The following is a 23,032-nucleotide window of genomic DNA, read 5'->3' as shown; positions in this document are numbered from 1 at the left end:
AACTAATATATAACTAACTAATGTATAACTAATGTATAACTAACTAATATATAACTAATATATAACTAATATATAACTAACTAATATATGACTAACTAATATATAACTAACTAATATATAACTAATATATAACTAATATATAACTAATGTATAACTAACTAATATATAACTAATGTATAACTAACTAATATATAACTGACTAATATATAACTAACTAATGTATAACTAACTAATATATAACTAACTAATGTATAACTAACTAATATATAACTAACTAATATATAACTAACTAATATATAACTAACTAATGTATAACTAACTAATGTATAACTAACTAATATATAACTAACTAATGTATAACTAACTAATATATAACTAATATATAACTAACTAATGTATAACTAACTAATGTATAACTAACTAATATATAACTAACTAATGTATAACTAACTAATATATAACTAACTAATGTATAACTAACTAATATATAACTAACTAATGTATAACTAACTAATATATAACTAACTAATATATAACTAACTAATATATAACTAACTAATGTATAACTAACTAATATATAACTAATATATAACTAACTAATATATAACTAATATATAACTAACTAATATATAACTAACTCATATATAACTAATATATAACTAACTAATATATAACTAACTAATATATAACTAACTAATATATAACTAACTAATATATAACTAACTAATATATAACTAATATATAACTAACTAATATATAACTAACTCATATATAACTAACTAATATATAACTAACTAATATATAACTAACTCATATATAACTAATATATAACTAACTAATATATAACTAACTAATATATAACTAACTAATATATAACTAACTAATATATAACTAACTAATATATAACTAATATATAACTAACTAATATATAACTAATATATAACTAACTAATATATAACTAATATATAACTAACTGATATATAACTAATATATAACTAACTAATATATAACTAATATATAACTAACTAATATATAACTAACTAATATATAACTAATATATAACTAACTAATATATAACTAACTAATATATAACTAATATATAACTAACTAATATATAACTAATATATAACTAACTAATATATAACTAATATATAACTAACTGATATATAACTAATATATAACTAACTAACTTGTCACACATTAAGTCCCACGTTTACACCAGGCTCTGTGTATTATATAGACTTCGTAGCTGAACATATATATCATTTTTTCACCTGTAGCTCCTGGATCTGCAGGTCTTTGCTGCTCATGTCCTGGTCCTTCTTCAGAGCTTCTCGCTGCAGGAGCTCGAGGCGCTCCACAAACGTCTCCCGTCGTTTCTGAGAGCCGCCATTTTGGCTCCGCCTTGACTTCACTGAGCCGTTCCCCATCTCACCTGGAAACGGGAGGAGAAACCCTCAGTTTTGTTGCTGTTGTTCAGGGATATTATTAAAGGAAGTCACTTTTCAATATTTTTCCAATTTTTTTGAATTTGTTCCTCTGTTTTTTTTCACAGTTTTCCCTCATCTTTGACAGAATTTCTCCCATTTTCTCCCAAACCAAGGATTGTTAAAGTACTGGTATCCAGCCCTACTTTTGTAAAGTAAACGTATTGAATAAGTGAATGAACTGCACTTTGTGCCGTAAACAAGGCGTCGTTATTACGGTTGATCTCACGCCATGATTTAAATCTGTTGAATTCAGAGACAAGGAGGAAAACACGACAAAAGGAGGTTTTAGACGTGTGCGTCCAGGGTGTGCTGGTTCCAGTGAGCAGTGCCTGGGAGGAACTAAATATACAATACTCATTCTCAGAGTAACTGTATTCTGGTAAAGCTACACTTTTGTTAAAGAGTATTTATAATACAGTTACTTTCCAAATATCAAGGAAAACCTCCCAGTATCAATATTACATTTTATCTCCATATTCACAACGTTATTGAGAAAGAACTTTTAATGTTGACCTGGTTTTCCTCGTGCCACAGTTCATACAAACACGTGATGCTGTGATCAGTTAAAGAGTTCCTCCTTCATGTCAGTGAGTTAATAACAGTTCCAACAGTCGCCAGGCTGATGTAAATAATAAAGAGTTCCTCCTTCATGTCAGTGAGTTCATAACAGTTCCAACAGTCGTCAGGCTGATGTAAATAATAAAGAGTTCCTCCTTCATGTCAGTGAGTTCATAACAGTTCCAACAGTCGTCAGGCTGATGTAAATAATAAAGAGTTCCTCCTTCATGTGAGTGAGTTCATAACAGTTCCAACAGTCGTCAGGCTGATGTAAATAATAAAGAGTTCCTCCTTCATGTCAGTGAGTTTATAACAGTTCCAACAGTCGTCAGGCTGATGTAAATAATAAAGAGTTCCTCCTTCATGTAAGTGAGTTCATAACAGTTCCTACAGTCGTCAGGCTGATGTAAATAATAAAGAGTTCCTCCTTCATGTCAGTGAGTTTATAACAGTTCCTACAGTCGTCAGGCTGATGTAAATAATAAAGAGTTCCTCCTTCATGTGAGTGAGTTCATAACAGTTCCTACAGTCGTCAGGCTGATGTAAATAATAAAGAGTTCCTCCTTCATGTCAGTGAGTTTATAACAGTTCCTACAGTCGTCAGGCTGATGTAAATAATAAAGAGTTCCTCCTTCATGTCAGTGAGTTTATAACAGTTCCTACAGTCGTCAGGCTGATGTAAATAATAAAGAGTTCCTCCTTCATGTCAGTGAGTTTATAACAGTTCCTACAGTCGTCAGGCTGATGTAAATAATAAAGAGTTCCTCCTTCATGTCAGTGAGTTCATAACAGTTCCAACAGTCGTCAGGCTGATGTAAATAATAAAGAGTTCCTCCTTCATGTCAGTGAGTTCATAACAGTTCCTACAGTCGTCAGGCTGATGTAAATAATAAAGAGTTCCTCCTTCATGTCAGTGAGTTCATAACAGTTCCAACAGTCGTCAGGCTGATGTAAATAATGAAGAGTTCCTCCTTCATGTCAGTGAGTTCATAACAGTTCCTACAGTCGTCAGGCTGATGTAAATAATAAAGAGTTCCTCCTTCATGTCAGTGAGTTCATAACAGTTCCTACAGTCGTCAGGCTGATGTAAATAATAAAGAGTTCCTCCTTCATGTCAGTGAGTTCATAACAGTTCCTACAGTCGTCAGGCTGATGTAAATAATAAAGAGTTCCTCCTTCATGTCAGTGAGTTCATAACAGTTCCAACAGTCGTCAGGCTGATGTAAATAATAAAGAGTTCCTCCTTCATGTCAGTGAGTTTATAACAGTTCCAACAGTCGTCAAGCTGATGTAAATAATGAAGAGTTCCTCCTTCATGTAAGTGAGTTTATAACAGTTCCTACAGTCGTCAGGCTGATGTAAATAATAAAGTTCCTCCTTCATGTCAGTGAGTTTATAACAGTTCCAACAGTCGTCAGGCTGATGTAAGTAATAAAGAGTTCCTCCTTCATGTCAGTGAGTTTATAACAGTTCCAACAGTCGTCAGGCTGATGTAAATAATAAAGAGTTCCTCCTTCATGTCAGTGAGTTCATAACAGTTCCAACAGTCGTCAGGCTGATGTAAATAATAAAGAGTTCCTCCTTCATGTAGGTGAGTTTATAACAGTTCCAACAGTCGTCAGGCTGATGTAAATAATAAAGAGTTCCTCCTTCATGTCAGTGAGTTTATAACAGTTCCAACAGTCGTCAGGCTGATGTAAATAATGAAGAGTTCCTCCTTCATGTAAGTGAGTTTATAACAGTTCCAACAGTCGTCAGGCTGATGTAAATAATAAAGAGTTCCTCCTTCATGTCAGTGAGTTTATAACAGTTCCTACAGTCGTCAGGCTGATGTAAATAATAAAGAGTTCCTCCTTCATGTCAGTGACTTTATAACAGTTCCAACAGTCGTCAGGCTGATGTAAATAATAAAGAGTTCCTCCTTCATGTCAGTGAGTTCATAACAGTTCCAACAGTCGTCAGGCTGATGTAAATAATAAAGAGTTCCTCCTTCATGTCAGTGAGTTCATAACAGTTCCAACAGTCGTCAGGCTGATGTAAATAATAAAGAGTTCCTCCTTCATGTCAGTGAGTTCATAACAGTTCCTACAGTCGTCAGGCTGATGTAAATAATAAAGAGTTCCTCATTCATGTCAGTGAGTTCATAACAGTTCCAACAGTCGTCAGGCTGATGTAAATAATAAAGAGTTCCTCCTTCATGTCAGTGAGTTCATAACAGTTCCAACAGTCGTCAGGCTGATGTAAATAATAAAGAGTTCCTCCTTCATGTCAGTGAGTTTATAACAGTTCCTACAGTCGTCAGGCTGATGTAAATAATAAAGAGTTCCTCCTTCATGTCAGTGAGTTCATAACAGTTCCAACAGTCGTCAGGCTGATGTAAATAATAAAGAGTTCCTCCTTCATGTCAGTGAGTTTATAACAGTTCCAACAGTCGTCAGGCTGATGTAAATAATAAAGAGTTCCTCCTTCATGTCAGTGAGTTTATAACAGTTCCTACAGTCGTCAGGCTGATGTAAATAATAAAGAGTTCCTCCTTCATGTCAGTGAGTTTATAACAGTTCCAACAGTCGTTAGGCTGATGTAAATAATAAAGAGTTCCTCCTTCATGTCAGTGAGTTCATAACAGTTCCAACAGTCGTCAGGCTGATGTAAATAATAAAGAGTTCCTCATTCATGTCAGTTTATAACAGTTCCAACAGTCGTCAGGCTGATGTAAGTAATAAAGAGTTCCTCCTTCATGTCAGTGAGTTTATAACAGTTCCTACAGTCGTCAGGCTGATGTAAATAATAAAGAGTTCCTCCTTCATGTCAGTGAGTTTATAACAGTTCCAACAGACGTCAGGCTGATGTAAATAATAAAGAGTTCCTCCTTCATGTCAGTGAGTTTATAACAGTTCCAACAGTCGTCAGGCTGATGTAAATAATAAAGAGTTCCTCCTTCATGTCAGTGAGTTTATAACAGTTCCAACAGTCGTCAGGCTGATGTAAATAATAAAGAGTTCCTCCTTCATGTCAGTGAGTTTATAACAGTTCCAACAGTCGTCAGGCTGATGTAAATAATAAAGAGTTCCTCCTTCATGTCAGTGAGTTTATAACAGTTCCAACAGTCGTCAGGCTGATGTAAATAATAAAGAGTTCCTCCTTCATGTCAGTGAGTTCATAACAGTTCCAACAGTCGTCAGGCTGATGTAAATAATAAAGAGTTCCTCCTTCATGTCAGTGAGTTTATAACAGTTCCAACAGTCGTCAGGCTGATGTAAATAATAAAGAGTTCCTCCTTCATGTCAGTGAGTTCATAACAGTTCCTACAGTCGTCAGGCTGATGTAAATAATAAAGAGTTCCTCCTTCATGTCAGTGAGTTCATAACAGTTCCTACAGTCGTCAGGCTGATGTAAATAATAAAGAGTTCCTCCTTCATGTCAGTGAGTTCATAACAGTTCCAACAGTCGTCAGGCTGATGTAAATAATAAAGAGTTCCTCCTTCATGTCAGTGAGTTTATAACAGTTCCAACAGTCGTCAGGCTGATGTAAATAATAAAGAGTTCCTCCTTCATGTCAGTGAGTTCATAACAGTTCCAACAGTCGTCAGGCTGATGTAAATAATGAAGAGTTCCTCCTTCATGTAAGTGAGTTTATAACAGTTCCTACAGTCGTCAGGCTGATGTAAATAATAAAGTTCCTCCTTCATGTCAGTGAGTTTATAACAGTTCCAACAGTCGTCAGGCTGATGTAAGTAATAAAGAGTTCCTCCTTCATGTCAGTGAGTTTATAACAGTTCCAACAGTCGTCAGGCTGATGTAAATAATAAAGAGTTCCTCCTTCATGTCAGTGAGTTTATAACAGTTCCAACAGTCGTCAGGCTGATGTAAATAATAAAGAGTTCCTCCTTCATGTCAGTGAGTTCATAACAGTTCCAACAGTCGTCAGGCTGATGTAAATAATAAAGAGTTCCTCCTTCATGTAGGTGAGTTTATAACAGTTCCAACAGTCGTCAGGCTGATGTAAATAATAAAGAGTTCCTCCTTCATGTCAGTGAGTTTATAACAGTTCCAACAGTCGTCAGGCTGATGTAAATAATGAAGAGTTCCTCCTTCATGTAAGTGAGTTTATAACAGTTCCAACAGTCGTCAGGCTGATGTAAATAATAAAGAGTTCCTCCTTCATGTCAGTGAGTTTATAACAGTTCCTACAGTCGTCAGGCTGATGTAAATAATAAAGAGTTCCTCCTTCATGTCAGTGACTTTATAACAGTTCCAACAGTCGTCAGGCTGATGTAAATAATAAAGAGTTCCTCCTTCATGTCAGTGAGTTCATAACAGTTCCAACAGTCGTCAGGCTGATGTAAATAATAAAGAGTTCCTCCTTCATGTCAGTGAGTTCATAACAGTTCCAACAGTCGTCAGGCTGATGTAAATAATAAAGAGTTCCTCCTTCATGTCAGTGAGTTCATAACAGTTCCTACAGTCGTCAGGCTGATGTAAATAATAAAGAGTTCCTCATTCATGTCAGTGAGTTCATAACAGTTCCAACAGTCGTCAGGCTGATGTAAATAATAAAGAGTTCCTCCTTCATGTCAGTGAGTTCATAACAGTTCCAACAGTCGTCAGGCTGATGTAAATAATAAAGAGTTCCTCCTTCATGTCAGTGAGTTTATAACAGTTCCTACAGTCGTCAGGCTGATGTAAATAATAAAGAGTTCCTCCTTCATGTCAGTGAGTTCATAACAGTTCCAACAGTCGTCAGGCTGATGTAAATAATAAAGAGTTCCTCCTTCATGTCAGTGAGTTTATAACAGTTCCTACAGTCGTCAGGCTGATGTAAATAATAAAGAGTTCCTCCTTCATGTCAGTGAGTTTATAACAGTTCCAACAGTCGTTAGGCTGATGTAAATAATAAAGAGTTCCTCCTTCATGTCAGTGAGTTCATAACAGTTCCAACAGTCGTCAGGCTGATGTAAATAATAAAGAGTTCCTCATTCATGTCAGTTTATAACAGTTCCAACAGTCGTCAGGCTGATGTAAGTAATAAAGAGTTCCTCCTTCATGTCAGTGAGTTTATAACAGTTCCTACAGTCGTCAGGCTGATGTAAATAATAAAGAGTTCCTCCTTCATGTCAGTGAGTTCATAACAGTTCCTACAGTCGTCAGGCTGATGTAAATAATAAAGAGTTCCTCCTTCATGTCAGTGAGTTTATAACAGTTCCAACAGTCGTCAGGCTGATGTAAATAATAAAGAGTTCCTCCTTCATGTCAGTGAGTTCATAACAGTTCCAACAGTCGTCAGGCTGATGTAAATAATAAAGAGTTCCTCCTTCATGTCAGTGAGTTCATAACAGTTCCAACAGTCGTCAGGCTGATGTAAATAATAAAGAGTTCCTCCTTCATGTCAGTGAGTTCATAACAGTTCCTACAGTCGTCAGGCTGATGTAAATAATAAAGAGTTCCTCCTTCATGTCAGTGAGTTTATAACAGTTCCTACAGTCGTCAGGCTGATGTAAATAATAAAGAGTTCCTCCTTCATGTCAGTGAGTTCATAACAGTTCCAACAGTCGTCAGGCTGATGTAAATAATAAAGAGTTCCTCCTTCATGTCAGTGAGTTCATAACAGTTCCAACAGTCGTCAGGCTGATGTAAATAATGAAGAGTTCCTCCTTCATGTCAGTGAGTTTATAACAGTTCCAACAGTCGTCAGGCTGATGTAAATAATAAGAGTTCCTCCTTCATGTAGGTGAGTTTATAACAGTTCCAACAGTCGTCAGGCTGTTGTAAATAATAAAGAGTTCCTCCTTCATGTCAGTGAGTTTATAACAGTTCCTACAGTCGTCAGGCTGATGTAAATAATAAAGAGTTCCTCCTTCATGTCAGTGAGTTCATAACAGTTCCAACAGTCGTCAGGCTGATGTAAATAATAAAGAGTTCCTCCTTCATGTCAGTGAGTTCATAACAGTTCCAACAGTCGTCAGGCTGATGTAAATAATAAAGAGTTCCTCCTTCATGTCAGTGAGTTTATAACAGTTCCAACAGTCGTCAGGCTGATGTAAATAATAAAGAGTTCCTCCTTCATGTCAGTGAGTTTATAACAGTTCCAACAGTCGTCAGGCTGATGTAAATAATAAAGAGTTCCTCCTTCATGTCAGTGAGTTTATAACAGTTCCTACAGTCGTCAGGCTGATGTAAATAATAAAGAGTTCCTCCTTCATGTCAGTGAGTTCATAACAGTTCCTACAGTCGTCAGGCTGATGTAAATAATAAAGAGTTCCTCCTTCATGTCAGTGAGTTCATAACAGTTCCTACAGTCGTCAGGCTGATGTAAATAATGAAGAGTTCCTCCTTCATGTCAGTGAGTTCATAACAGTTCCAACAGTCGTCAGGCTGATGTAAATAATGAAGAGTTCCTCCTTCATGTCAGTGAGTTCATAACAGTTCCAACAGTCGTCAGGCTGATGTAAATAATAAAGAGTTCCTCCTTCATGTCAGTGAGTTCATAACAGTTCCAACAGTCGTCAGGCTGATGTAAATAATAAAGAGTTCCTCCTTCATGTCAGTGAGTTCATAACAGTTCCTACAGTCGTCAGGCTGATGTAAATAATGAAGAGTTCCTCCTTCATGTCAGTGAGTTCATAACAGTTCCAACAGTCGTCAGGCTGATGTAAATAATAAAGAGTTCCTCCTTCATGTCAGTGAGTTCATAACAGTTCCAACAGTCGTCAGGCTGATGTAAATAATAAAGAGTTCCTCCTTCATGTCAGTGAGTTCATAACAGTTCCAACAGTCGTCAGGCTGATGTAAATAATAAAGAGTTCCTCCTTCATGTCAGTGAGTTCATAACAGTTCCAACAGTCGTCAGGCTGATGTAAATAATAAAGAGTTCCTCCTTCATGTCAGTGAGTTTATAACAGTTCCAACAGTCGTCAGGCTGATGTAAATAATAAAGAGTTCCTCCTTCATGTCAGTGAGTTTATAACAGTTCCAACAGTCGTCAGGCTGATGTAAATAATAAAGAGTTCCTCCTTCATGTCAGTGAGTTTATAACAGTTCCAACAGTCGTCAGGCTGATGTAAATAATAAAGAGTTCCTCCTTCATGTCAGTGAGTTTATAACAGTTCCAACAGTCGTCAGGCTGATGTAAATAATAAAGAGTTCCTCCTTCATGTCAGTGAGTTTATAACAGTTCCAACAGTCGTCAGGCTGATGTAAATAATAAAGAGTTCCTCCTTCATGTCAGTGAGTTTATAACAGTTCAACAGTCGTCAGGCTGATGTAAATAATAAAGAGTTCCTCCTTCATGTCAGTGAGTTTATAACTGTTCCAACAGTCGTCAGGCTGATGTAAATAATAAAGAGTTCCTCCTTCATGTCAGTGAGTTTATAACAGTTCCAACAGTCGTCAGGCTGATGTAAATAATAAAGAGTTCCTCCTTCATGTCAGTGAGTTTATAACAGTTCCAACAGTCGTCAGGCTGATGTAAATAATAAAGAGTTCCTCCTTCATGTCAGTGAGTTATAACAGTTCCAACAGTCGTCAGGCTGATGTAAATAATAAAGAGTTCCTCCTTCATGTCAGTGAGTTCATAACAGTTCCAACAGTCGTCAGCTGATGTAAATAATAAAGAGTTCCTCCTTCATGTCAGTGAGTTCATAACAGTTCCTACAGTCGTCAGGCTGATGTAAATAATAAAGAGTTCCTCCTTCATGTCAGTGAGTTCATAACAGTTCCAACAGTCGTCAGGCTGATGTAAATAATAAAGAGTTCCTCCTTCATGTCAGTGAGTTCATAACAGTTCCTACAGTCGTCAGGCTGATGTAAATAATAAAGAGTTCCTCCTTCATGTCAGTGAGTTCATAACAGTTCCTACAGTCGTCAGGCTGATGTAAATAATAAAGAGTTCCTCCTTCATGTCAGTGAGTTCATAACAGTTCCAACAGTCGTCAGGCTGATGTAAATAATAAAGAGTTCCTCCTTCATGTCAGTGAGTTCATAACAGTTCCAACAGTCGTCAGGCTGATGTAAATAATAAAGAGTTCCTCCTTCATGTCAGTGAGTTTATAACAGTTCCAACAGTCGTCAGGCTGATGTAAATAATAAAGAGTTCCTCCTTCATGTCAGTGAGTTCATAACAGTTCCTACAGTCGTCAGGCTGATGTAAATAATGAAAGAGTTCCTCCTTCATGTCAGTGAGTTCATAACAGTTCCAACAGTCGTCAGGCTGATGTAAATAATGAAGAGTTCCTCCTTCATGTCAGTGAGTTCATAACAGTTCCAACAGTCGTCAGGCTGATGTAAATAATAAAGAGTTCCTCCTTCATGTCAGTGAGTTCATAACAGTTCCAACAGTCGTCAGGCTGATGTAAATAATAAAGAGTTCCTCCTTCATGTCAGTGAGTTCATAACAGTTCCAACAGTCGTCAGGCTGATGTAAATAATAAAGAGTTCCTCCTTCATGTCAGTGAGTTCATAACAGTTCCAACAGTCGTCAGGCTGATGTAAATAATGAAGAGTTCCTCCTTCTATGTCAGTGAGTTCATAACAGTTCCAACAGTCGTCAGGCTGATGTAAATAATAAAGAGTTCCTCCTTCATGTCAGTGAGTTCATAACAGTTCCAACAGTCGTCAGGCTGATGTAAATAATAAAGAGTTCCTCCTTCATGTCAGTGAGTTCATAACAGTTCCAACAGTCGTCAGGCTGATGTAAATAATAAAGAGTTCCTCCTTCATGTCAGTGAGTTATAACAGTTCCAACAGTCGTCAGGCTGATGTAAATAATAAAGAGTTCCTCCTTCATGTCAGTGAGTTTATAACAGTTCCAACAGTCGTCAGGCTGATGTAAATAATAAAGAGTTCCTCCTTCATGTCAGTGAGTTTATAACAGTTCCAACAGTCGTCAGGCTGATGTAAATAATAAAGAGTTCCTCCTTCATGTCAGTGAGTTTATAACAGTTCCAACAGTCGTCAGGCTGATGTAAATAATAAAGAGTTCCTCCTTCATGTCAGTGAGTTTATAACAGTTCCAACAGTCGTCAGGCTGATGTAAATAATAAAGAGTTCCTCCTTCATGTCAGTGAGTTTATAACAGTTCCAACAGTCGTCAGGCTGATGTAAATAATAAAGAGTTCCTCCTTCATGTCAGTGAGTTTATAACAGTTCCAACAGTCGTCAGGCTGATGTAAATAATAAAGAGTTCCTCCTTCATGTCAGTGAGTTTATAACAGTTCCAACAGTCGTCAGGCTGATGTAAATAATAAAGAGTTCCTCCTTCATGTCAGTGAGTTCATAACAGTTCCAACAGTCGTCAGGCTGATGTAAATAATAAAGAGTTCCTCCTTCATGTCAGTGAGTTTCATAACAGTTCCTACAGTCGTCAGGCTGATGTAAATAATAAAGAGTTCCTCCTTCATGTCAGTGAGTTCATAACAGTTCCAACAGTCGTCAGGCTGATGTAAATAATAAAGAGTTCCTCATTCATGTCAGTGAGTTCATAACAGTTCCAACAGTCGTCAGGCTGATGTAAATAATAAAGAGTTCCTCCTTCATGTCAGTGAGTTCATAACAGTTCCTACAGTCGTCAGGCTGATGTAAATAATAAAGAGTTCCTCCTTCATGTCAGTGAGTTCATAACAGTTCCAACAGTCGTCAGGCTGATGTAAATAATAAAGAGTTCCTCCTTCATGTCAGTGAGTTCATAACAGTTCCAACAGTCGTCAGGCTGATGTAAATAATAAAGAGTTCCTCCTTCATGTCAGTGAGTTCATAACAGTTCCTACAGTCGTCAGGCTGATGTAAATAATAAAGAGTTCCTCCTTCATGTCAGTGAGTTCATAACAGTTCCAACAGTCGTCAGGCTGATGTAAATAATAAGAGTTCCTCCTTCATGTCAGTGAGTTCATAACAGTTCCAACAGTCGTCAGGCTGATGTAAATAATAAAGAGTTCCTCCTTCATGTCAGTGAGTTTATAACAGTTCCTACAGTCGTCAGGCTGATGTAAATAATAAAGAGTTCCTCCTTCATGTCAGTGAGTTCATAACAGTTCCTACAGTCGTCAGGCTGATGTAAATAATAAAGAGTTCCTCCTTCATGTCAGTGAGTTCATAACAGTTCCAACAGTCGTCAGGCTGATGTAAATAATAAAGAGTTCCTCCTTCATGTCAGTGAGTTCATAACAGTTCCAACAGTCGTCAGGCTGATGTAAATAATAAAGAGTTCCTCCTTCATGTCAGTGAGTTTATAACAGTTCCAACAGTCGTCAGGCTGATGTAAATAATAAAGAGTTCCTCCTTCATGTCAGTGAGTTCATAACAGTTCCTACAGTCGTCAGGCTGATGTAAATAATAAAGAGTTCCTCCTTCATGTCAGTGAGTTTATAACAGTTCCTACAGTCGTCAGGCTGATGTAAATAATAAAGAGTTCCTCCTTCATGTCAGTGAGTTTATAACAGTTCCAACAGTCGTCAGGCTGATGTAAATAATAAAGAGTTCCTCCTTCATGTCAGTGAGTTTATAACAGTTCCAACAGTCGTCAGGCTGATGTAAATAATAAAGAGTTCCTCCTTCATGTCAGTGAGTTTATAACAGTTCCAACAGTCGTCAGGCTGATGTAAATAATAAAGAGTTCCTCCTTCATGTCAGTGAGTTTATAACAGTTCCTACAGTCGTCAGGCTGATGTAAATAATAAAGAGTTCCTCCTTCATGTCAGTGAGTTTCATAACAGTTCCAACAGTCGTCAGGCTGATGTAAATAATAAAGAGTTCCTCCTTCATGTCAGTGAGTTTATAACAGTTCCTACAGTCGTCAGGCTGATGTAAATAATAAAGAGTTCCTCCTTCATGTCAGTGAGTTTATAACAGTTCCAACAGTCGTCAGGCTGATGTAAATAATAAAGAGTTCCTCCTTCATGTCAGTGAGTTTATAACAGTTCCTACAGTCGTCAGGCTGATGTAAATAATAAAGAGTTCCTCCTTCATGTCAGTGAGTTCATAACAGTTCCAACAGTCGTCAGGCTGATGTAAATAATAAAGAGTTCCTCCTTCATGTCAGTGAGTTTATAACAGTTCCAACAGTCGTCAGGCTGATGTAAATAATAAAGAGTTCCTCCTTCATGTCAGTGAGTTTATAACAGTTCCTACAGTCGTCAGGCTGATGTAAATAATAAAGAGTTCCTCCTTCATGTCAGTGAGTTTATAACAGTTCCAACAGTCGTCAGGCTGATGTAAATAATAAAGAGTTCCTCCTTCATGTCAGTGAGTTCATAACAGTTCCAACAGTCGTCAGGCTGATGTAAATAATAAAGAGTTCCTCCTTCATGTCAGTGAGTTTATAACAGTTCCAACAGTCGTCAGGCTGATGTAAATAATAAAGAGTTCCTCCTTCATGTCAGTGAGTTTATAACAGTTCCTACAGTCGTCAGGCTGATGTAAATAATAAAGAGTTCCTCCTTCATGTCAGTGAGTTCATAACAGTTCCTACAGTCGTCAGGCTGATGTAAATAATAAAGAGTTCCTCCTTCATGTCAGTGAGTTTATAACAGTTCCTACAGTCGTCAGGCTGATGTAAATAATAAAGAGTTCCTCCTTCATGTCAGTGAGTTTATAACAGTTCCAACAGTCGTCAGGCTGATGTAAATAATAAAGAGTTCCTCCTTCATGTCAGTGAGTTATAACAGTTCCAACAGTCGTCAGGCTGATGTAAATAACAAAGAGTTCCTCCTTCATGTCAGTGAGTTTATAACAGTTCCTACAGTCGTCAGGCTGATGTAAATAATAAAGAGTTCCTCCTTCATGTCAGTGAGTTTATAACAGTTCCAACAGTCGTCAGGCTGATGTAAATAATAAAGAGTTCCTCCTTCATGTCAGTGAGTTCATAACAGTTCCAACAGTCGTCAGGCTGATGTAAATAATAAAGAGTTCCTCCTTCATGTCAGTGAGTTTATAACAGTTCCAACAGTCGTCAGGCTGATGTAAATAATAAAGAGTTCCTCCTTCATGTCAGTGAGTTTATAACAGTTCCAACAGTCGTCAGGCTGATGTAAATAATAAAGAGTTCCTCCTTCATGTCAGTGAGTTCATAACAGTTCCAACAGTCGTCAGGCTGATGTAAGTAATAAAGAGTTCCTCCTTCATGTCAGTGAGTTATAACAGTTCCAACAGTCGTCAGGCTGATGTAAATAATAAAGAGTTCCTCCTTCATGTCAGTGAGTTATAACAGTTCCAACAGTCGTCAGGCTGATGTAAATAATAAAGAGTTCCTCCTTCATGTCAGTGAGTTTATAACAGTTCCAACAGTCGTCAGGCTGATGTAAGTAATAAAGAGTTCCTCCTTCATGTCAGTGAGTTCATAACAGTTCCAACAGTCGTCAGGCTGATGTAAGTAATAAAGAGTTCCTCCTTCATGTCAGTGAGTTTATAACAGTTCCAACAGTCGTCAGGCTGATGTAAGTAATAAAGAGTTCCTCCTTCATGTCAGTGAGTTCATAACAGTTCCTACAGTCGTCAGGCTGATGTAAATAATAAAGAGTTCCTCCTTCATGTCAGTGAGTTTATAACAGTTCCTACAGTCGTCAGGCTGATGTAAATAATAAAGAGTTCCTCCTTCATGTCAGTGAGTTTATAACAGTTCCAACAGTCGTCAGGCTGATGTAAATAATAAAGAGTTCCTCCTTCATGTCAGTGAGTTTATAACAGTTCCAACAGTCGTCAGGCTGATGTAAATAACTAAAGAGTTCCTCCTTCATGTCAGTGAGTTTATAACAGTTCCTACAGTCGTCAGGCTGATGTAAATAATAAAGAGTTCCTCCTTCATGTCAGTGAGTTTATAACAGTTCCAACAGTCGTCAGGCTGATGTAAATAATAAAGAGTTCCTCCTTCATGTCAGTGAGTTCATAACAGTTCCAACAGTCGTCAGGCTGATGTAAATAATAAAGAGTTCCTCCTTCATGTCAGTGAGTTTATAACAGTTCCAACAGTCGTCAGGCTGATGTAAATAATAAAGAGTTCCTCCTTCATGTCAGTGAGTTTTATAACAGTTCCAACAGTCGTCAGGCTGATGTAAATAATAAAGAGTTCCTCCTTCATGTCAGTGAGTTTCATAACAGTTCCAACAGTCGTCAGGCTGATGTAAGTAATAAAGAGTTCCTCCTTCATGTCAGTGAGTTTATAACAGTTCCAACAGTCGTCAGGCTGATGTAAATAATAAAGAGTTCCTCCTTCATGTCAGTGAGTTTATAACAGTTCCAACAGTCGTCAGGCTGATGTAAGTAATAAAGAGTTCCTCCTTCATGTCAGTGAGTTTATAACAGTTCCAACAGTCGTCAGGCTGATGTAATAATAAAGAGTTCCTCCTTCATGTCAGTGAGTTCATAACAGTTCCAACAGTCGTCAGGCTGATGTAAATAATAAAGAGTTCCTCCTTCATGTCAGTGAGTTTATAACAGTTCCAACAGTCGTCAGGCTGATGTAAATAATAAAGAGTTCCTCCTTCATGTCAGTGAGTTCATAACAGTTCCTACAGTCGTCAGGCTGATGTAAATAATAAAGAGTTCCTCCTTCATGTCAGTGAGTTTATAACAGTTCCAACAGTCGTCAGGCTGATGTAAATAATAAAGAGTTCCTCCTTCATGTCAGTGAGTTTATAACAGTTCCAACAGTCGTCAGGCTGATGTAAATAATAAAGAGTTCCTCCTTCATGTCAGTGAGTTCATAACAGTTCCTACAGTCGTCAGGCTGATGTAAATAATGAAGAGTTCCTCCTTCATGTCAGTGAGTTTATAACAGTTCCAACAGTCGTCAGGCTGATGTAAATAATAAAGAGTTCCTCCTTCATGTCAGTGAGTTTATAACAGTTCCAACAGTCGTCAGGCTGATGTAAATAATAAAGAGTTCCTCCTTCATGTCAGTGAGTTCATAACAGTTCCAACAGTCGTCAGGCTGATGTAAATAATAAAGAGTTCCTCCTTCATGTAAGTGAGTTTATAACAGTTCCTACAGTCGTCAGGGCTGATGTAAATAATAAGAGTTCCTCCTTCATGTCAGTGAGTTTATAACAGTTCCAACAGTCGTCAGGCTGATGTAAATAATAAAGAGTTCCTCCTTCATGTAAGTGAGTTCATAACAGTTCCAACAGTCGTCAGGCTGATGTAAATAATAAAGAGTTCCTCCTTCATGTCAGTGAGTTTATAACAGTTCCAACAGTCGTCAGGCTGATGTAAATAATAAAGAGTTCCTCCTTCATGTAAGTAGTTCATAACAGTTCCAACAGTCGTCAGGCTGATGTAAATAATAAAGAGTTCCTCCTTCATGTCAGTGAGTTTATAACAGTTCCTACAGTCGTCAGGCTGATGTAAATAATAAAGAGTTCCTCCTTCATGTCAGTTTATAACAGTTCCAACAGTCGTCAGGGCTGGATGTAAATAATAAAGAGTTTCCTTCATGTCAGTGAGTTTATAACAGTTCCAACAGTCGTCAGGCTGATGTAAATAATAAAGAGTTCCTCCTTCATGTCAGTGAGTTCATAACAGTTCCTACAGTCGTCAGGCTGATGTAAATAATAAAGAGTTCCTCCTTCATGTCAGTGAGTTTATAACAGTTCCAACAGTCGTCAGGCTGATGTAAATAATAAAGAGTTCCTCCTTCATGTCAGTTTATAACAGTTCCAACAGTCGTCAGGCTGATGTAAATAATAAAGAGTTCTCCTTCATGTCAGTGAGTTTATAACAGTTCCAACAGTCGTCAGGCTGATGTAAATAATAAAGAGTTCCTCCTTCATGTAGGTGAGTTTATAACAGTTCCTACAGTCGTCAGGCTGATGTAAATAATAAAGAGTCCTCCTTCATGTCAGTGAGTTTATAACAGTTCCTACAGTCATCAGGCTGATGTAAATAATAAAGAGTTCCTCCTTCATGTCAGTGAGTTTATAACAGTTCCAACAGTCGTCAGGCTGATGTAAATAATAAAGAGTTCCTCCTTCATGTCAGTGAGTTTATAACAGTTCCAACAGTCGTCAGGCTGATGTAATAATAAAGAGTTCCTCCTTCATGTCAGTGAGTTCATAACAGTTCCAACAGTCGTCAGGCTGATGTAAATAATAAAGAGTTCCTCCTTCATGTCAGTGAGTTCTATAACAGTTCCAACAGTCGTCAGGCTGATGTAAATAATAAAGAGTTCCTCCTTCATGTCAGTGAGTTCATAACAGTTCCTACAGTCGTCAGGCTGATGTAAATAATAAAGAGTTCCTCCTTCATGTCAGTGAGTTTATAACAGTTCCAACAGTCGTCAGGCTGATGTAAATAATAAAGAGTTCCTCCTTCATGTCAGTGAGTTTATAACAGTTCCAACAGTCGTCAGGCTGATGTAAATAATAAAGAGTTCCTCCTTCATGTCAGTGAGTTTATAACAGTTCCAACAGTCGTCAGGCTGATGTAAATAATAAAGAGTTCCTCCTTCATGTCAGAGAGTTTATAACAGTTCCTACAGTCGTCAGGCTGATGTAAATAATAAAGAGTTCCTCCTTCATGTAAGTGAGTTTATAACAGTTCCAACAGTCGTCAGGCTGATGTAAATAGTAAAGAGTTCCTCCTTCATGTCAGTGAGTTCATAACAGTTCCAACAGTCGTCAGGCTGATGTAAATAATAAAGAGTTCCTCCTTCATGTCAGTGGAGTTTATAACAGTTCCTACAGTCGTCAGGCTGATGTAAATAATAAAGAGTTCCTCCTTCATGTCAGTGAGTTCATAACAGTTCCTACAGTCGTCAGGCTGATGTAAATAATAAAGAGTTCCTCCTTCATGTCAGTTTATAACAGTTCCAACAGTCGTCAGGCTGATGTAAGTAATAAAGAGTTCCTCCTTCATGTCAGTGAGTTTATAACAGTTCCAACAGTCGTCAGGCTGATGTAAATAATAAAGAGTTCCTCCTTCATGTCAGTGAGTTTATAACAGTTCCAACAGTCGTCAGGCTGGATGTAAATAATAAAGAGGTTCCTCCTTCATGTCAGTGAGTTCATAACAGTTCAACAGTCGTCAGGCTGATGTAAATAATAAAGAGTTCCTCATTCATGTCAGTTAGTTATAACAGTTCCACAGTCGTCAGGCTGATGTAAATAATAAAGAGTTCCTCCTTCATGTCAGTGAGTTCATAACAGTTTCCAACAGTCGTCAGGCTGATGTAAATAATAAAGTTCCTCCTTCATGTCAGTGAGTTTATAACAGTTCCAACAGTCGTCAGGCTGATGTAAGTAATAAAGAGTTCCTCATTCATGTCAGTTTATAACAGTTCCTACAGTCGTCAGGCTGATGTAAATAATAAAGAGTTCCTCCTTCATGTCAGTGAGTTCATAACAGTTCCTACAGTCGTCAGGCTGATGTAAATAATAAAGTTCCTCCTTCATGTCAGTGAGTTCATAACAGTTCCAACAGTCGTCAGGCTGATGTAAGTAATAAAGAGTTCCTCATTCATGTCAGTTTATAACAGTTCCAACAGTCGTCAGGCTGATGTAAATAATAAAGTTCCTCTTTCATGTCAGTGAGTTTATAACAGTTCCAACAGTCGTCAGGCTGATGTAAATAATAAAGAGTTCCTCCTTCATGTCAGTGAGTTTATAACAGTTCCAACAGTCGTCAGGCTGATGTAAGTAATAAAGAGTTCCTCCTTCATGTCAGTGAGTTCATAACAGTTCCAACAGTCGTCAGGCTGATGTAAATAATAAAGAGTTCCTCCTTCATGTCAGTGAGTTTATAACAGTTCCTACAGTCGTCAGGCTGATGTAAATAATAAAGAGTTCCTCATTCATGTCAGTTTATAACAGTTCCAACAGTCGTCAGGCTGATGTAAATAATAAAGAGTTCCTCCTTCATGTCAGTGAGTTTATAACAGTTCCAACAGTCGTCAGGCTGATGTAAATAATAAAGTTCCTCTTTCATGTCAGTGAGTTTATAACAGTTCCAACAGTCGTCAGGCTGATGTAAATAATAAAGTTCCTCCTTCATGTCAGTGAGTTCATAACAGTTCCAACAGTCGTCAGGCTGATGTAAGTAATAAAGAGTTCCTCATTCATGTCAGTTTATAACAGTTCCAACAGTCGTCAGGCTGATGTAAATAATAAAGTTCCTCTTTCATGTCAGTGAGTTTATAACAGTTCCAACAGTCGTCAGGCTGATGTAAATAATAAAGAGTTCCTCCTTCATGTCAGTGAGTTCATAACAGTTCCAACAGTCGTCAGGCTGATGTAAATAATAAAGAGTTCCTCCTTCATGTCAGTTTATAACAGTTCCAACAGTCGTCAGGCTGATGTAAGTAATAAAGAGTTCCTCATTCATGTCAGTTTATAACAGTTCCAACAGTCGTCAGGCTGATGTAAGTAATAAAGAGTTCCTCATTCATGTCAGTTTATAACAGTTCCAACAGTCGTCAGGCTGATGTAAATAATAAAGTTCCTCCTTCATGTCAGTGAGTTTATAACAGTTCAACAGTCGTCAGGCTGATGTAAATAATAAAGAGTTCCTCCTTCATGTCAGTGAGTTTATAACAGTTCCAACAGTCGTCAGGCTGATGTAAATAATAAAGAGTTCCTCCTTCATGTAAGTGAGTTCATAACAGTTCCTACAGTCGTCAGGCTGATGTAAATAATAAAGAGTTCCTCCTTCATGTCAGTGAGTTTATAACAGTTCCAACAGTCGTCAGGCTGATGTAAATAATAAAGAGTTCCTCCTTCATGTCAGTTTATAACAGTTCCAACAGTCGTCAGGCTGATGTAAATAATAAAGAGTTCCTCCTTCATGTCAGTGAGTTTATAACAGTTCCTACAGTCATCAGGCTGATGTAAATAATAAAGAGTTCCTCCTTCATGTCAGTGAGTTTATAACAGTTCCAACAGTCGTCAGGCTGATGTAAATAATAAAGAGTTCCTCCTTCATGTCAGTGAGTTTATAACAGTTCCAACAGTCGTCAGGCTGATGTAAATAATAAAGAGTTCCTCCTTCATGTCAGTGAGTTCATAACAGTTCCAACAGTCGTCAGGCTGATGTAAATAATAAAGAGTTCCTCCTTCATGTCAGTGAGTTTATAACAGTTCCAACAGTCGTCAGGCTGATGTAAATAATAAAGAGTTCCTCCTTCATGTCAGTGAGTTCATAACAGTTCCTACAGTCGTCAGGCTGATGTAAATAATAAAGAGTTCCTCCTTCATGTCAGTGAGTTTATAACAGTTCCAACAGTCGTCAGGCTGATGTAAATAATAAAGAGTTCCTCCTTCATGTCAGTGAGTTTATAACAGTTCCAACAGTCGTCAGGCTGATGTAAATAATAAAGAGTTCCTCCTTCATGTAAATGAGTTTATAACAGTTCCTACAGTCGTCAGGCTGATGTAAATAATAAAGAGTTCCTCCTTCATGTCAGTGAGTTTATAACAGTTCCAACAGTCGTCAGGCTGATGTAAGTAATAAAGAGTTCCTCCTTCATGTCAGTGAGTTTATAACAGTTCCAACAGTCGTCAGGCTGATGTAAATAATAAAGAGTTCCTCCTTCATGTAAGTGAGTTTATAACAGTTCCAACAGTCGTCAGGCTGATGTAAATAGTAAAGAGTTCCTCCTTCATGTCAGTGAGTTCATAACAGTTCCAACAGTCGTCAGGCTGATGTAAATAATAAAGAGTTCCTCCTTCATGTCAGTGAGTTTATAACAGTTCCTACAGTCGTCAGGCTGATGTAAATAATAAAGAGTTCCTCCTTCATGTCAGTGAGTTCATAACAGTTCCTACAGTCGTCAGGCTGATGTAAATAATAAAGAGTTCCTCCTTCATGTCAGTTTATAACAGTTCCAACAGTCGTCAGGCTGATGTAAGTAATAAAGAGTTCCTCCTTCATGTCAGTGAGTTTATAACAGTTCCAACAGTCGTCAGGCTGATGTAAATAATAAAGAGTTCCTCCTTCATGTCAGTGAGTTTATAACAGTTCCAACAGTCGTCAGGCTGATGTAAATAATAAAGAGTTCCTCCTTCATGTCAGTGAGTTCATAACAGTTCCAACAGTCGTCAGGCTGATGTAAATAATAAAGAGTTCCTCATTCATGTCAGTTTATAACAGTTCCAACAGTCGTCAGGCTGATGTAAGTAATAAAGAGTTCCTCCTTCATGTCAGTGAGTTTATAACAGTTCCAACAGTCGTCAGGCTGATGTAAATAATAAAGAGTTCCTCCTTCATATCAGTGAGTTTATAACAGTTCCAACAGTCGTCAGGCTGATGTAAATAATGAAGAGTTCCTCCTTCATGTAAGTGAGTTTATAACAGTTCCAACAGTCGTCAGGCTGATGTAAATAATAAAGAGTTCCTCCTTCATGTCAGTGAGTTTATAACAGTTCCAACAGTCGTCAGGCTGATGTAAATAATAAAGAGTTCCTCCTTCATGTCAGTGAGTTCATAACAGTTCCAACAGTCGTCAGGCTGATGTAAATAATAAAGAGTTCCTCCTTCATGTCAGTGAGTTCATAACAGTTCCAACAGTCGTCAGGCTGATGTAAATAATAAAGAGTTCCTCCTTCATGTCAGTGAGTTCAAAACAGTTCCAACAGTCGTCAGGCTGATGTAAATAATAAAGAGTTCCTCCTTCATGTCAGTGAGTTCATAACAGTTCCTACAGTCGTCAGGCTGATGTAAATAATAAAGAGTTCCTCCTTCATGTCAGTGAGTTCATAACAGTTCCAACAGTCGTCAGGCTGATGTAAATAATAAAGAGTTCCTCCTTCATGTCAGTGAGTTTATAACAGTTCCTACAGTCGTCAGGCTGATGTAAATAATAAAGAGTTCCTCCTTCATGTCAGTGAGTTCATAACAGTTCCTACAGTCGTCAGGCTGATGTAAATAATAAAGAGTTCCTCCTTCATGTCAGTGAGTTTATAACAGTTCCTACAGTCGTCAGGCTGATGTAAATAATAAAGAGTTCCTCCTTCATGTCAGTGAGTTCATAACAGTTCCTACAGTCGTCAGGCTGATGTAAATAATAAAGAGTTCCTCCTTCATGTCAGTGAGTTTATAACAGTTCCAACAGTCGTCAGGCTGATGTGAATAATAAGAGTTCCTCCTTCATGTTAGTGAGTTTATAACAGTTCCAACAGTCGTCAGCTGATGTAAATAATAAAGAGTTCCTCCTTCATGTCAGTGAGTTTATAACAGTTCCTACAGTCGTCAGGCTGATGTAAATAATAAAGAGTTCCTCCTTCATGTCAGTGAGTTTATAACAGTTCCTACAGTCGTCAGGCTGATGTAAATAATAAAGAGTTCATCCTTCATGTCAGTGAGTTTATAACAGTTCCAACAGTCCGTCAGGTTGATGTAAATAATAAAGAGTTCCTCCTTCATGTCAGTGAGTTCATAACAGTTCCAACAGTCGTCAGGCTGATGTAAATAATAAAGAGTTCCTCCTTCATGTCAGTGAGTTCATAACAGTTCCAACAGTCGTCAGGCTGATGTAAATAATAAAGAGTTCCTCCTTCATGTCAGTGAGTTCATAACAGTTCCAACAGTCGTCAGGCTGATGTAAATAATAAAGAGTTCCTCCTTCATGTCAGTTGAGTTTATAACAGTTCCTACAGTCGTCAGGCTGATGTAAATAATAAAGAGTTCCTCCTTCATGTCAGTGAGTTTATAACAGTTCCTACAGTCGTCAGGCTGATGTAAATAATAAAGAGTTCCTCCTTCATGTCAGTGAGTTCATAACAGTTCTACAGTCGTCAGGCTGATGTAAATAATAAAGAGTTCCTCCTTCATGTCAGTGAGTTCATAACAGTTCCTACAGTCGTCAGGCTGATGTAAATAATAAAGAGTTCCTCCTTCATGTCAGTGAGTTTATAACAGTTCCAACAGTCGTCAGGCTGATGTAAATAATAAAGAGTTCCTCCTTCATGTCAGTGAGTTCATAACAGTTCCAACAGTCGTCAGGCTGATGTAAATAATAAAGAGTTCCTCCATGTCAGTGAGTTTATAACAGTTCCTACAGTCGTCAG

At 37.6% G+C, this 23,032-nt stretch overlaps 1 protein-coding gene across 1 annotated transcript in view; it reads right to left on the bottom strand.

Annotated features, from left to right (window-relative positions):
* The window catches only part of LOC306982705 (cGMP-dependent protein kinase 2-like), a gene marked incomplete at both ends in the record, with an annotated part of 69,729 nt that overhangs the window by 38,105 nt on the left and 8,592 nt on the right, over nt 1-23,032 (bottom strand). Inside the window, one exon of the mRNA XM_079583172.1 lies at nt 1,275-1,435. Within this exon, the coding sequence (XP_079439298.1) occupies nt 1,275-1,435 (161 nt within the window). The remainder of the gene's footprint in view (nt 1-1,274; nt 1,436-23,032) is intronic.

This window comes from Gobius niger (assembly GCF_951799975.1).
Source record: "Gobius niger genome assembly, contig: SCAFFOLD_70, whole genome shotgun sequence".
Lineage (NCBI taxonomy): Eukaryota > Metazoa > Chordata > Actinopteri > Gobiiformes > Gobiidae > Gobius > Gobius niger.
Note: the sequence above shows the minus strand (reverse complement) of the source record. Positions and strands in the feature narration are given on the sequence as shown.